The sequence below is a fragment of the Coregonus clupeaformis genome, unplaced genomic scaffold, assembly GCF_020615455.1.
Source record: "Coregonus clupeaformis isolate EN_2021a unplaced genomic scaffold, ASM2061545v1 scaf1475, whole genome shotgun sequence".
In the NCBI taxonomy this organism is placed as follows: Eukaryota; Metazoa; Chordata; class Actinopteri; order Salmoniformes; family Salmonidae; genus Coregonus; species Coregonus clupeaformis.
The window spans coordinates 33,206-50,000 of NW_025534929.1; the positions used below are offsets into that span (position 1 = coordinate 33,206).

Sequence of the window (16,795 nt, forward strand, 5' to 3'; positions counted from 1 at the left end):
ACTGGGAGAAGAACCTGGAGAGAGAGAGAGAGAGAGAGAGAGAGAGAGAGAGAGAGAGAGAGAGAGAGAGAGAGAGAGAGAGAGAGAGAGAGAGAGAGAGAGAGAGAGAGAGAGAGAGAGAGAGAGAGAGAGAGAGAGAGAGAGAGAGAGAGAGAGAGAGAGAGAGAGAGAGAGAGAGAGACGGAGACAGTTGAAACAACAGATAAAGAAACATATTCACCTGAAACATAAAACCCAATCAAATGAGGATATTAGTAGTTGATGAAATCAATGATCTGAATACCTGCAGCCCAGGCTGTGTAACCAATGGTTATGGAGATAAGAATTCTGATCATGTTGACTCTCTGTTAAGGAGACAGAAAGAAAGAGACAGACAAACCACTCCTCATGAATTAGAGGGGGCTTCTCATCAACTCATCTCAGTGATCTTACAGAGAGGGATGCTGCCTCCTTATGAGAACATCTAAAGCATCAGAGACCTGAGATGAACCCTACAGGAGGAGTCTATGTGGGACAGGAAGCAGGTTGTCGTAGAGCAGAGAGGGAGATCTGATGAACTGCCATCTGGAGTTAATTTAAAAGCTCTTAGTGACTTACCCAGAAAGACTCACAGCTGTTATCGCTGCCAGAGGTGATTATAAAATGTATTGACTCACGGGTGTGAATACTTATTTAAATGAGCTATTTCTGTATTTCATTTTCAATACATTTGCCAAAACTTTTTTTTTTTAAACATGTTTTTACTTTGTCATTATGGGGTATTGTGTGTAGATTGGTGAGAGAGAAAAATACATGTAATACATTTTTAATGTCAGGATATAACACATGAGAATGTGGAATAAGTCAAAGGTACAGTATTAATATTTTCTAAAGGCACCGTATGTGGGACAGGGAAGAGGTGTTGTAGAGCAGAGAGGGAGATCTGATGCACTGTGTAAACTAGCGGCACAGTAATACACAGCACTGCTATCTGGAGTTAGTTGATCGATGGTTAAGGTGCTGGGGTTAGAATACGGAACCAATGTCATGGTTAACCCAGCTTCAGGAAATGTTGTATTCCCAAACACGTATCCTAAAAACAGTCATTTGCTGTTGTTGGGTTGTATATACCAGGGCATGACATCATAGACTGGTATAATGCTAAATGACTAAAATGTAAATGTAAAAATGTATAAGATGTGAAAACTCCATCTAAGCTGACTCTCCCTGGTTCTTGCACAGTTTCTCCCATAAGAACCTGTAGAGAAAGAGAGAGGACCAACAAGAGGAAAACACATTCACCTGTAGAGAGAGAGAGGACCAACAAGAAGAAAACACATTCACCTGTAGAGAGAGAGAGAGAGGACCAACAAGAAGAAAACACATTCACCTGTAGAGAGAGAGAGAGGACCAACAAGAAGAAAACACATTCACCTGTAGAGAGAGAGAGAGGACCAACAAGAAGAAAACACATTCACCTGTAGAGAGAGAGAGGACCAACAAGAAGAAAACCCATTCACCTGTAGAGAGAGAGAGAGAGAACCAACAAGAAGAAAACCCATTCACCTGTAGAGAGAGAGAGAGAGGACCAACAAGAAGAAAACACATTCACCTGTAGAGAGAGAGAGAGGACCAACAAGAAGAAAACACATTCACCTGTAGAGAGAGAGAGAGAGAGGACCAACAAGAAGAAAACACATTCACCTGTAGAGAGAGAGAGTACCAACAAGAAGAAAACACATTCACCTGTAGAGAGAGAGAGAGGACCAACAAGAAGAAAACCCATTCACCTGTAGAGAGAGAGAGAGAGAACCAACAAGAAGAAAACCCATTCACCTGTAGAGAGAGAGAGAGAGGACCAACAAGAAGAAAACACATTCACCTGTAGAGAGAGAGAAAAGACCAACAAGAAGAAAACACATTCACCTGTAGAGAGAGAGAGAGAGAGAGGACCAACAAGAAGAAACACATTCACCTGTATAGAGAGAGAGAGAGAGAGAGAGAGGACCAACAAGAAGAAAACACATTCACCTGTAGAGAGAGAGAGAGAGGACCAACAAGAAGAAACACATTCACCTGTAGAGAGAGAGAGAGAGAGAGAGAGGACCAACAAGAAGAAACACATTCACCTGTATAGAGAGAGAGAGAGAGAGAGAGGACCAACAAGAAGAAAACACATTCACCTGTAGAGAGAGAGAGAGAGGACCAACAAGAAGAAAATACATTCACCTGTAGAGAGAGAGAGAGGACCAACAAGAAGAAAACACATTCACCTGTAGAGAGAGAGAGAGAGGACCAACAAGAAGAAAACACATTCACCTGTAGAGAGAGAGAGAGAGAGGACCAACAAGAAGAAAACACATTCACCTGTAGAGAGAGAGAGAGGACCAACAAGAAGAAAACACATTCACCTGTAGAGAGAGAGAGAGAGAGAGGACCAACAAGAAGAAAACACATTCACCTGTAGAGAGAGAGAGAGAGAGAGGACCAACAAGAAGAAAACACATTCACCTGTAGAGAGAGAGAGAGGACCAACAAGAAGAAAACACATTCACCTGTAGAGAGAGAGAGAGAGGACCAACAAGAAGAAAACACATTCACCTAAATCTAAATAAATACCAAATCACTCACAATGTAATGCTATTAATAAATATCCAGCGGTCATGGATAAAGACTACTGATCATGTTGTCGCTCACTGCAATGTGGTGACACCAGTAGACTAATAGAATGATCTGGTGACACCAGGAGACTAATATAATGATCTGGTGACCAGTAGGCTAATAGAATACTCTGGTGACACCAGTAGACTAATAGAATGATCTGGTGACACCAGTAGACTAATAGAATGATCTGGTGACACCAGTAGACTAATAGAATGATCTGGTGACACCAGTAGACTAATAGAATGATCTGGTGACACCAGTAGACTAATATAATGCTCTGGTGACACCAGTAGACTAATAGAATGATCTGGTGACATCAGTAGACTAATACAATGATCTGGTGACACCAGTAGACTAATAGAATGATCTTGTGACACCAGTAGACTAATAGAATGATCTGGTGACACCAGTAGACCTCAAGCTGAACCCTGGCAAGACGGAGCTGCTCTTCCTCCCGGGGAAGGACTGCCCGTTCAATGATCTCGCCATCACGGTTGACAACTCCGTTGTGTCCTCCTCCCAGAGTGCGAAGAGCCTTGGCGTGACCCTGGACAACACCCTGTCGTTCTCCCCCAACATCAAGGCGGTGACCCGATCCTGCAGGTTCATGCTCTACAACATTCGGAGAGTACGACCCTGCCTTACACAGGAAGCGGCACAGGTCCTAATCCAGGCACTTGTCATCTCCCCGTCTGGATTACTGCAACTCGCTGTTGGCTGGGCTCCCTGCCTGTGCCATTAAACCCCTACAACTCATCCAGAATGCCGCAGCCCGTCTGGTGTTCAACCTTCCCAAGTTCTCTCACGTCACCCCCCTCCTCCGCACACTCCACTGGCTTCCAGTTGAAGCTCGCATCCGTTACAAGACCATGGTGCTTGCCTATGGAGCAGTGAGGGGAACGGCACCTCCGTACCTTCAGGCTCTGATCAGTCCCTACACCCAGGCGAGGGCATTGCGTTCATCCACCTCTGGCCTGCTGGCTCCCTTCCTCTGCGGAAGCATAGTTCCCGCTCAGCCCAGTCAAAGCTGTTCGCTGCTCTGGCACCCCAATGGTGGAACAAGCTCCCTCACGACGCCAGGACAGCGGAGTCACTCACCACCTTCCGGAGACATTTGAAATCCCACCTCTTTAAGGAACACCTGGGATAGGATAAAGTAATCCTTCTACACCCCCCAAAAAAAAAAAAAAGTATAATTGTAAAGTGGTTATCCCACTGGCTATAGGGTGAATGCACCAATTTGTAGTCGCTCTGGATAAGAGCGTCTGCTAAATGACGTAAATGTGCCCTTGAGCAAGGCACTTAACCCTAATTGCTCCTGTAAGTCGCTCTGGATAAGAGCGTCTGCTAAATGACTAAAATGTAAATGTAAAATGTTGACACCAGTAAACAAATAGAATACTCTGGTGACACCAGTAAACAAATAGAATGATCTGGTGACACCAGTAGACTAATAGAATGATCTGGTGACACCAGTAGACTAATAGAATGATCTGGTGACACCAGTAGACTAATAGAATGATCTGGTGACACCAGTAGACTAATAGAATGATCTGGTGACACCAGTAGACTAATAGAATGATCTGGTGACACCAGTAGAATAATAGAATGATCTGGTGACACCAGTAGACTAATATAATGATCTGGTGACACCAGTAAACAAATATAATACTCTGGTGACACCAGTAAATAAATAGAATGCTCTGGTGACACCAGTAGGCTAATAGAATGATCTGGTGACACCAGTAGGCTAATAGAATGCTCTGGTGACACCAGTAGACTAATAGAATGATATGGTGTCACCAGTAGACTAATATAATGATCTGGTGACACCAGTAGGCTAATAGAATGCTCTGGTAACACCAGTAGACTAATAGAATGATCTGGTGACACCAGTAGGCTAATATAATGCTCTGGTGACACCAGTAGACTAATAGAATGATCTGGTGACACCAGTAGACTAATAGAATGATATGGTGTCACCAGTAGACTAACAGAATGATCTGGTGACACCAGTAGACTAATAGAATGATCTGGTGACACCAGTAGACTAATAGAATGATCTGGTGACACCAGTAGACTAATAGAATGATCTGGTGTAACCAGTAGACTAATAGAATGATCTGGTGTCACCAGTAGACTAATAGAATGATCTGGTGACACCAGTAGACTAATATAATGATCTGGTGACCAGTAGGCTAATAGAATGATCTGGTGTCACCAGTAGACTAATAGAATGCTCTGGTGTCACCAGTAGACTAATAGAATGATCTGGTGACACCAGTAGACTAATAGAATGATCTGGTGACACCAGTAGACTAATAGAATGATCTGGTGACACCAGTAGACTAATAGAATGATCTGGTGACACCAGTAGACTAATATAATGATCTGGTGAACAGTAGACTAATAGAATGATCTGGTGTCACCAGTAGACTATTAGAATGCTCTGGTGTCACCAGTAGTCTAATAGAATGCTCTGGTGACACCAGTAGTCTAATAGAATGATCTGGTGACACCAGTAGACTAATAGAATGATCTGGTGACACCAGTAGACAAATAGAATGATCTGGTTCCACCAGTAAACAAAAAGAATACTCTGGTGACACCAGTAGACTAATACAATGATCTGGTGACACCAGTAGACTAATAGAATGATCTGGTGACACCAGTAGACTAATAGAATGATCTGGTGACACCAGTAGACTAATAGAATGATCTGGTGTCACCAGTAGACTAATAGAATGATATGGTGTCACCAGTAGACTAATAGAATGATCTGGTGACACCAGTAGACTAATATAATGATCTGGTGACACCAGTAGACTAATAGAATGATCTGGTGACACCAGTAGACTAATATAATGATCTGGTGACCAGTAGGCTAATAGAATGATCTGGTGTCACCAGTAGACTAATAGAATGATCTGGTGACACCAGTAGACTAATAGAATGATCTGGTGACCAGTAGGCTAATAGAATGATCTGGTGTCACCAGTAGACTAATAGTATGCTCTGGTTTCACCAGTAGACTAATAGAATGATCTGGTGACACCAGTAGACTAATAGAATGATCTGGTGACACCAGTAGACTCATAGAATGATCTGGTGACACCAGTAGACTAATATAATGATCTGGTGACCAGTAGGCTAATAGAATGATCTGGTGTCACCAGTAGACTAATAGAATGCTCTGGTGTCACCAGTAGACTAATAGAATGATCTGGTGACACCAGTAGACTAATAGAATGATCTGGTGACACCAGTAGACTAATATAATGATCTGGTGACAAGTAGTCTAATAGAATGATCTGGTGACACCAATAGACTAATAGAATGATCTGGTGACCAGTAGGCTAATAGAATGATCTGGTGTCACCAGTAGACTAATAGTATGCTCTGGTTTCACCAGTAGACTAATAGAATGATTTGGTGACACCAGTAGACTAATAGAATGATCTGGTGACACCAGTAGACTCATAGAATGATCTGGTTACACCAGTAGACTAATATAATGATCTGGTGACCAGTAGGCTAATAGAATGATCTGGTGTCACCAGTAGACTAATAGAATGCTCTGGTGTCACCAGTAGACTAATAGAATGATCTGGTGACACCAGTAGACTAATAGAATGATCTGGTGACACCAGTAGACTAATATAATGATCTGGTGACCAGTAGTCTAATAGAATGATCTGGTGACACCAATAGACTAATAGAATGATCTGGTGACACCAGTAGACTAATATAATGATCTGGTGACCAGTAGGCTAATAGAATGATCTGGTGTCACCAGTAGACTAATAGAATGCTCTGGTGTCACCAGTAGACTAATAGAATGATCTGGTGACACCAGTAGACTAATAGAATGATCTGGTGACACCAGTAGACTAATAGAATGATCTGGTGACACCAGTAGACTAATAGAATGATCTGGTGACCAGTAGGCTAATAGAATGATATGGTGTCACCAGTAGACTAATAGAATGCTCTGGTGTCACCAGTAGTCTAATAGAATGCTCTGGTGACACCAGTAGTCTAATAGAATGATCTGGTGACACCAGTAGACTAATAGAATGATCTGGTGACACCAGTAGACTAATAGAATGATCTGGTTCCACCAGTAAACAAATAGAATACTCTGGTGACACCAGTAGACTAATAGAATGATCTGGTGACACCAGTAGACTAATATAATGATCTGGTGACACCAGTAAACAAATATAATACTCTGGTGACACCAGTAAATAAATAGAATGCTCTGGTGACACCAGTAGGCTAATAGAATGATCTGGTGACACCAGTAGGCTAATAGAATGCTCTGGTGACACCAGTAGACTAATAGAATGATATGGTGTCACCAGTAGACTAATATAATGATCTGGTGACACCAGTAGGCTAATAGAATGCTCTGGTAACACCAGTAGACTAATAGAATGATCTGGTGACACCAGTAGGCTAATATAATGCTCTGGTGACACCAGTAGACTAATAGAATGATCTGGTGACACCAGTAGACTAATAGAATGATATGGTGTCACCAGTAGACTAACAGAATGATCTGGTGACACCAGTAGACTAATAGAATGATCTGGTGACACCAGTAGACTAATAGAATGATCTGGTGACACCAGTAGACTAATAGAATGATCTGGTGTCACCAGTAGACTAATAGAATGATCTGGTGTCACCAGTAGACTAATAGAATGATCTGGTGACACCAGTAGAATAATATAATGATCTGGTGACCAGTAGGATAATAGAATGATCTGGTGTCTACAGTAGACTAATAGAATGCTCTGGTTTCACCAGTAGACTAATAGAATGATCTGGTGACACCAGTAGACTAATAGAATGATCTGGTGACACCAGTAGACTAATAGAATGATCTGGTGACACCAGTAGACTAATAGAATGCTCTGGTAACACCAGTAGACTAATAGAATGATCTGGTGACACCAGTAGGCTAATATAATGCTCTGGTGACACCAGTAGACTAATAGAATGATCTGGTGACACCAGTAGACTAATAGAATGATATGGTGTCACCAGTAGACTAACAGAATGATCTGGTGACACCAGTAGACTAATAGAATGATCTGGTGACACCCAGTAGACTAATAGAATGATCTGGTGACACCAGTAGACTAATAGAATGATCTGGTGTCACCAGTAGACTAATAGAATGATCTGGTGTCACCAGTAGACTAATAGAATGATCTGGTGACACCAGTAGAATAATATAATGATCTGGTGACCAGTAGGATAATAGAATGATCTGGTGTCACCAGTAGACTAATAGAATGCTCTGGTGTCACCAGTAGACTAATAGAATGATCTGGTGACACCAGTAGACTAATAGAATGATCTGGTGACACCAGTAGACTAATAGAATGATCTGGTGACACCAGTAGACTAATAGAATGATCTGGTGACACCAGTAGACTAATATAATGATCTGGTGACCAGTAGGCTAATAGAATGATCTGGTGTCACCAGTAGACTATTAGAATGCTCTGGTGTCACCAGTAGTCTAATAGAATGCTCTGGTGACACCAGTAGTCTAATAGAATGATCTGGTGACACCAGTAGACTAATAGAATGATCTGGTGACACCAGTAGACTAATAGAATGATCTGGTTCCACCAGTAAACAAATAGAATACTCTGGTGACACCAGTAGACTAATAGAATGATCTGGTGACACCAGTAGACTAATAGAATGATCTGGTGACACCAGTAGACTAATAGAATGATCTGGTGACACCAGTAGACTAATAGAATGATCTGGTGTCACCAGTAGACTAATAGAAGTATATGGTGTCACCAGTAGACTAATAGAATGATCTGGTGACACCAGTAGACTAATATAATGATCTGGTGACACCAGTAGACTAATAGAATGATCTGGTGACACCAGTAGACTAATATAATGATCTGGTGACCAGTAGGCTAATATAATGATCTGGTGTCACCAGTAGACTAATAGAATGATCTGGTGACACCAGTAGACTAATATAATGATCTGGTGACCAGTAGGCTAATAGAATGATCTGGTGTCACCAGTAGACTAATAGAATGCTCTGGTTTCACCAGTAGACTAATAGAATGATCTGGTGACACCAGTAGACTAATAGAATGATCTGGTGACACCAGTAGACTCATAGAATGATCTGGTGACACCAGTAGACTAATATAATGATCTGGTGACCAGTAGGCTAATAGAATGATCTGGTGTCACCAGTAGACTAATAGAATGCTCTGGTGTCACCAGTAGACTAATAGAATGATCTGGTGACACCAGTAGACTAATAGAATGATCTGGTGACACCAGTAGACTAATATAATGATCTGGTGACCAGTAGGCTAATATAATGATCTGGTGACACCAGTAGACTAATAGAATGATCTGGTGACACCAGTAGACTAATATAATGATCTGGTGACCAGTAGGCTAATAGAATGATCTGGTGTCACCAGTAGACTAATAGAATGCTCTGGTGTCACCAGTAGACTAATAGAATGATCTGGTGACACCAGTAGACTAATAGAATGATCTGGTGACACCAGTAGACTAATAGAATTTTCTGGTGACACCAGTAGACTAATAGAATGATCTGGTGACCAGTAGGCTAATAGAATGATCTGGTGTCACCAGTAGACTAATAGAATGCTCTGGTGTCACCAGTAGTCTAATAGAATGCTCTGGTGACACCAGTAGTCTAATAGAATGATCTGGTGACACCAGTAGACTAATAGAATGATCTGGTGACACCAGTAGACTAATAGAATGATCTGGTTCCACCAGTAAACAAATAGAATACTCTGGTGACACCAGTAGACTAATAGAATGATCTGGTGACACCAGTAGACTAATAGAATGATCTGATGACACCAGTAGACTAATAGAATGATCTGGTGACACCAGTAGACTAATATAATGATCTGGTGACACCAGTAGACTAATAGAATGATCTGGGTGACACCAGTAGACTAATATAATGATCTGGTGACCAGTAGGCTAATAGAATGATCTGGTGTCACCAGTAGACTAATAGAATGATCTGGTGACACCAGTAGACTAATATAATGATCTGGTGACCAGTAGGCTAATAGAATGATCTGGTGTCACCAGTAGACTAATAGAATGCTCTGGTTTCACCAGTAGACTAATAGAATGATCTGGTGACACCAGTAGACTAATAGAATGATCTGGTGACACCAGTAGACTCATAGAATGATCTGGTGACACCAGTAGACTAATATAATGATCTGGTGACCAGTAGGCTAATAGAATGATCTGGTGTCACCAGTAGACTAATATAATGCTCTGGTGTCATCAGTAGACTAATAGAATGATCTGGTGACACCAGTAGACTAATAGAATGATCTGGTGACACCAGTAGACTAATAGAATGATCTGGTGACCAGTAGGCTAATAGAATGATCTGGTGACACCAGTAGACTAATAGAATGATCTGGTGACACCAGTAGACTAATATAATGATCTGGTGACCAGTAGGCTAATAGAATGATCTGGTGTCACCAGTAGACTAATAGAATGCTCTGGTGTCACCAGTAGACTAATAGAATGATCTGGTGACACCAGTAGACTAATAGAATGATCTGGTGACACCAGTAGACTAATAGAATGATCTGGTGACACCAGTAGACTAATAGAATGATCTGGTGACACCAGTAGACTAATAGAATGATCTGGTGACCAGTAGGCTAATAGAATGATCTGGTGTCACCAGTAGACTAATATAATGATATGGTGTCACCAGTAGACTAATATAATGATCTGGTGACACCAGTAGGCTAATAGAATGCTCTGGTAACACCAGTAGACTAATAGAATGATCTGGTGACACCAGTAGGCTAATATAATGCTCTGGTGACACCAGTAGACTAATAGAATGATCTGGTGACACCAGTAGACTAATAGAATGATATGGTGTCACCAGTAGACTAACAGAATGATCTGGTGACACCAGTAGACTAATAGAATGATCTGGTGACACCAGTAGACTAATAGAATGATCTGGTGACACCAGTAGACTAATAGAATGATCTGGTGTCACCAGTAGACTAATAGAATGATCTGGTGTCACCAGTAGACTAATAGAATGATCTGGTGACACCAGTAGAATAATATAATGATCTGGTGACCAGTAGGATAATAGAATGATCTGGTGTCACCAGTAGACTAATAGAATGCTCTGGTGTCACCAGTAGACTAATAGAATGATCTGGTGACACCAGTAGACTAATAGAATGATCTGGTGACACCAGTAGACTAATAGAATGATCTGGTGACACCAGTAGACTAATAGAATGATCTGGTGACACCAGTAGACTAATATAATGATCTGGTGACCAGTAGGCTAATAGAATGATCTGGTGTCACCAGTAGACTATTAGAATGCTCTGGTGTCACCAGTAGTCTAATAGAATGCTCTGGTGACACCAGTAGTCTAATAGAATGATCTGGTGACACCAGTAGACTAATAGAATGATCTGGTTCCACCAGTAAACAAATAGAATACTCTGGTGACACCAGTAGACTAATAGAATGATCTGGTGACACCAGTAGACTAATAGAATGATCTGGTGACACCAGTAGACTAATAGAATGATCTGGTGACACCAGTAGACTAATAGAATGATCTGGTGTCACCAGTAGACTAATAGAAGGATTTGGTGTCACCAGTAGACTAATAGAATGATCTGGTGACACCAGTAGACTAATATAATGATCTGGTGACACCAGTAGACTAATAGAAAGATCTGGTGACACCAGTAGACTAATATAATGATCTGGTGACCAGTAGGCTAATAGAATGATCTGGTGTCACCAGTAGACTAATAGAATGATCTGGTGACACCAGTAGACTAATATAATGATCTGGTGACCAGTAGGCTAATAGAATGATCTGGTGTCACCAGTAGACTAATAGAATGCTCTGGTTTCACCAGTAGACTAATAGAATGATCTGGTGACACCAGTAGACTAATAGAATGATCTGTTGACCAGTAGGCTAATAGAATGATCTGGTGTCACCAGTAGACTAATAGAATGCTCTGGTTTCACCAGTAGACTAATAGAATGATCTGGTGACACCAGTAGACTAATAGAATGATCTGGTGACACCAGTAGACTCATAGAATGATCTGGTGACACCAGTAGATTAATATAATGATCTGGTGACCAGTAGGCTAATAGAATGATCTGGTGTCACCAGTAGACTAATAGAATGCTCTGGTGTCACCAGTAGACTAATAGAATGATCTGGTGACACCAGTAGACTAATAGAATGATCTGGTGACACCAGTAGACTAATATAATGATCTGGTGACCAGTAGGCTAATAGAATGATCTGGTGACACCAGTAGACTAATAGAATGATCTGGTGACACCAGTAGACTAATATAATGATCTGGTGACCAGTAGGCTAATAGAATGATCTGGTGTCACCAGTAGACTAATAGAATGCTCTGGTGTCACCAGTAGACTAATAGAATGATCTGGTGACACCAGTAGACTAATAGAATGATCTGGTGACACCAGTAGACTAATAGAATGATCTGGTGACACCAGTAGACTAATAGAATGATCTGGTGACCAGTAGGCTAATAGAATGATCTGGTGTCACCAGTAGACTAATAGAATGCTCTGGTGTCACCAGTAGTCTAATAGAATGCTCTGGTGACACCAGTAGTCTAATAGAATGATCTGGTGACACCAGTAGACTAATAGAATGATCTGGTGACACCAGTAGACTAATAGAATGATCTGGTTCCACCTGTAAACAAATAGAATACTCTGGTGACACCAGTAGACTAATAGAATGATCTGGTGACACCAGTAGACTAATAGAATGATCTGGTGACACCAGTAGACTAATAGAATGATCTGGTGACACCAGTAGACTAATATAATGATCTGGTAACACCAGTAGACTAATAGAATGATCTGGTGACACCAGTAGACTAATATAATGATCTGGTGACCAGTAGGCTAATAGAATGATCTGGTGTCACCAGTAGACTAATAGAATGATCTGGTGACACCAGTAGACTAATATAATGATCTGGTGACCATTAGGCTAATAGAATGATCTGGTGTCACCAGTAGACTAATAGAATGCTCTGGTTTCACCAGTAGACTAATAGAATGATCTGGTGACACCAGTAGACTAATAGAATGATCTGGTGACACCAGTAGACTCATAGAATGATCTGGTGACACCAGTAGACTAATATAATGATCTGGTGACCAGTAGGCTAATAGAATGATCTGGTGTCACCAGTAGACTAATAGAATGCTCTGGTGTCATCAGTAGACTAATATAATGATCTGGTGACACCAGTAGACTAATAGAATGATCTGGTGACACCAGTAGACTAATAGAATTATCTGGTGACCAGTAGGCTAATAGAATGATCTGGTGACACCAGTAGACTAATAGAATGATCTGGTGACACCAGTAGACTAATATAATGATCTGGTGACCAGTAGGCTAATAGAATGATCTGGTGTCACCAGTAGACTAATAGAATGCTCTGGTGTCACCAGTAGACTAATAGAATGATCTGGTGACACCAGTAGACTAATAGAATGATCTGGTGACACCAGTAGACTAATAGAATGATCTGGTGACACCAGTAGACTAATAGAATGATCTGGTGACACCAGTAGACTAATATAATGATCTGGTGACCAGTAGGCTAATAGAATGATCTGGTGTCACCAGTAGACTAATAGAATGCTCTGGTGTCACCAGTAGTCTAATAGAATGCTCTGGTGACACCAGTAGTCTAATAGAATGATCTGGTGACACCAGTAGACTAATAGAATGATCTGGTGACACCAGTAGACTAATAGAATGATCTGGTGACACCAGTAAACAAATAGAATACTCTGGTGACACCAGTAGACTAATAGAATGATCTGGTGACACCAGTAGACTAATAGAATGATCTGGTGACCAGTAGGCTAATAGAATGATCTGGTGTCACCAGTAGACTAATAGAATGCTCTGGTGTCACCAGTAGTCTAATAGAATGATCTGGTGACACCAGTAGACTAATATAATGATCTGGTGACACCAGTAGGCTAATAGAATGATCTGGTGACACCAGTAGACTAATAGAATGATCTGGTGATACCAGTAGACTAATAGAATGCTCTGGGTGACACCAGTAGACTAATAGAATGATCTGGTGACACCAGTAGACTAATATAATGATCTGGTGACACCAGTAGACTAATATAATGATCTGGGTGTCACCAGTAGGCTAATATAATGATCTGGGTGATACCAGTAGACTAATAGAATGATCTGGTGACACCAGTAGACTAATATAATGATTTGGTGACACCAGTAGACTAATATAATGATCTGGTGTCACCAGTAGGCTAATATAATGATCTGGTGATACCAGTAGACTAATAGAATGATCTGGTGACACCAGTAGACTAATATAATGCTCTGGTGACACCAGTAGACTAATATAATGATCTGGTGACACCAGTAGACTAATAGAATGATCTGGTGACACCAGTAGACTAATAGAATGATCTGGTGACACCAGTAGACTAATAGAATGATCTGGTGACACCAGTAGACTAATAGAATGCTCTGGTGACACCAGTAGACTAATAGAAATGATCTGGTGACACCAGTAGACTAATAGAATGATCTGGTGACACCAGTAGACTAATAGAATGATCTGGTGACACCAGTAGACTAATAGAATGCTCTGGTGTCACCAGTAGACTAATAGAATGATCTGGTGACACCAGTAGACTAATATAATGATCTGGTTACACTAGTAGACTAATAGAATGATCTGGTGACACCAGTAGACTAATAGAATGATCTGGTGACCAGTAGGCTAATAGAATGATCTGGTGTCACCCAGTAGACTAATAGAATGCTCTGGTGTCACCAGTAGACTAATATAATGATCTGGTGACACCAGTAGACTAATAGTATGCTCTGGTGACACCAGTAGTGTAATAGAATGATCTGGTGACACCAGTAGACTAATAGAATGATCTGGTGTCACCAGTAGACTAATAGAATGATCTGGTGACACCAGTAGACTAATAGAATGCTCTGGTGACACCAGTAAACAAATAGAATACTCTGGTGACACCAGTAGACTAATAGAATGATCTGGTGACACCAGTAAACAAATAGAATGCTCTGGTGACACCAGTAGACTAATAGTATGCTCTGGTGACACCAGTAGACTAATAGAATGATCTGGTGTCACCAGTAGACTAATAGAATGATCTGGTGACACCAGTAGACTAATAGAATGCTCTGGTGACACCAGTAAACAAATAGAATACTCTGGTGACACCAGTAGACTAATAGAATGATCTGGTGACACCAGTAGACTAATAGAATGATCTGGTGTCACCAGTAGACTAATAGAATGATCTGGTGACACCAGTAGACTAATAGAATGCTCTGGTGACACCAGTAAACAAATAGAATACTCTGGTGACACCAGTAGACTAATAGAATGATCTGGTGACACCAGTAAACAAATAGAATGCTCTGGTGACACCAGTAAACAAATAGAATACTCTGGTGACACCAGTAGGCTAATAGAATGATCTGGTGACACCAGTAGACTAATAGAATGATCTGGTGACACCAGTAGTCTAATAGAATGATCTGGTGACACCAGTAGACTAATAGAATGATCTGGTGACACCAGTAGACTAATAGAATGATCTGGTGACACCAGTAAACAAATAGAATACTCTGGTGACACCAGTAGACTAATAGAATGATCTGGTGACACCAGTAGACTAATAGAATGATCTGGTGACCAGTAGGCTAATAGAATGATCTGGTGTCACCAGTAGACTAATAGAATGCTCTGGTGTCACCAGTAGTCTAATAGAATGATCTGGTGACACCAGTAGACTAATATAATGATCTGGTGACACCAGTAGGCTAATAGAATGATCTGGTGACACCAGTAGACTAATAGAATGATCTGGTGATACCAGTAGACTAATAGAATGCTCTGGTGACACCAGTAGACTAATAGAATGATCTGGTGACACCAGTAGACTAATATAATGATCTGGTGACACCAGTAGACTAATATAATGATCTGGTGTCACCAGTAGGCTAATATAATGATCTGGTGATACCAGTAGACTAATAGAATGATCTGGTGACACCAGTAGACTAATATAATGATTTGGTGACACCAGTAGACTAATATAATGATCTGGTGTCACCAGTAGGCTAATATAATGATCTGGTGATACCAGTAGACTAATAGAATGATCTGGTGACACCAGTAGACTAATATAATGCTCTGGTGACACCAGTAGACTAATATAATGATCTGGTGACACCAGTAGACTAATAGAATGATCTGGTGACACCAGTAGACTAATAGAATGATCTGGTGACACCAGTAGACTAATAGAATGATCTGGTGACACCAGTAGACTAATAGAATGCTCTGGTGACACCAGTAGACTAATAGAATGATCTGGTGACACCAGTAGACTAATAGAATGATCTGGTGACACCAGTAGACTAATAGAATGATCTGGTGACACCAGTAGACTAATAGAATGCTCTGGTGTCACCAGTAGACTAATAGAATGATCTGGTGACACCAGTAGACTAATATAATGATCTGGTTACACTAGTAGACTAATAGAATGATCTGGTGACACCAGTAGACTAATAGAATGATCTGGTGACCAGTAGGCTAATAGAATGATCTGGTGTCACCAGTAGACTAATAGAATGCTCTGGTGTCACCAGTAGACTAATATAATGATCTGGTGACACCAGTAGACTAATAGTATGCTCTGGTGACACCAGTAGTGTAATAGAATGATCTGGTGACACCAGTAGACTAATAGAATGATCTGGTGTCACCAGTAGACTAATAGAATGATCTGGTGACACCAGTAGACTAATAGAATGCTCTGGTGACACCAGTAAACAAATAGAATACTCTGGTGACACCAGTAGACTAATAGAATGATCTGGTGACACCAGTAAACAAATAGAATGCTCTGGTGACACCAGTAGACTAATAGTATGCTCTGGTGACACCAGTAGACTAATAGAATGATCTGGTGTCACCAGTAGACTAAT

The 16,795-nt window shown here is 40.9% G+C and overlaps 1 gene segment (V, D, J or C); it reads right to left on the minus strand.

The window, feature by feature from the left end:
* Nucleotides 1-1,191: 1,191 nt before the first annotated feature.
* The window catches only part of LOC121544215, a 33,377-nt gene continuing 17,773 nt past the window's right edge, over nucleotides 1,192-16,795 (minus strand). Inside the window, 1 exon segment of the V gene segment in view lies at nucleotides 1,192-1,237. Coding sequence covers nucleotides 1,192-1,237 — 46 coding nt within the window.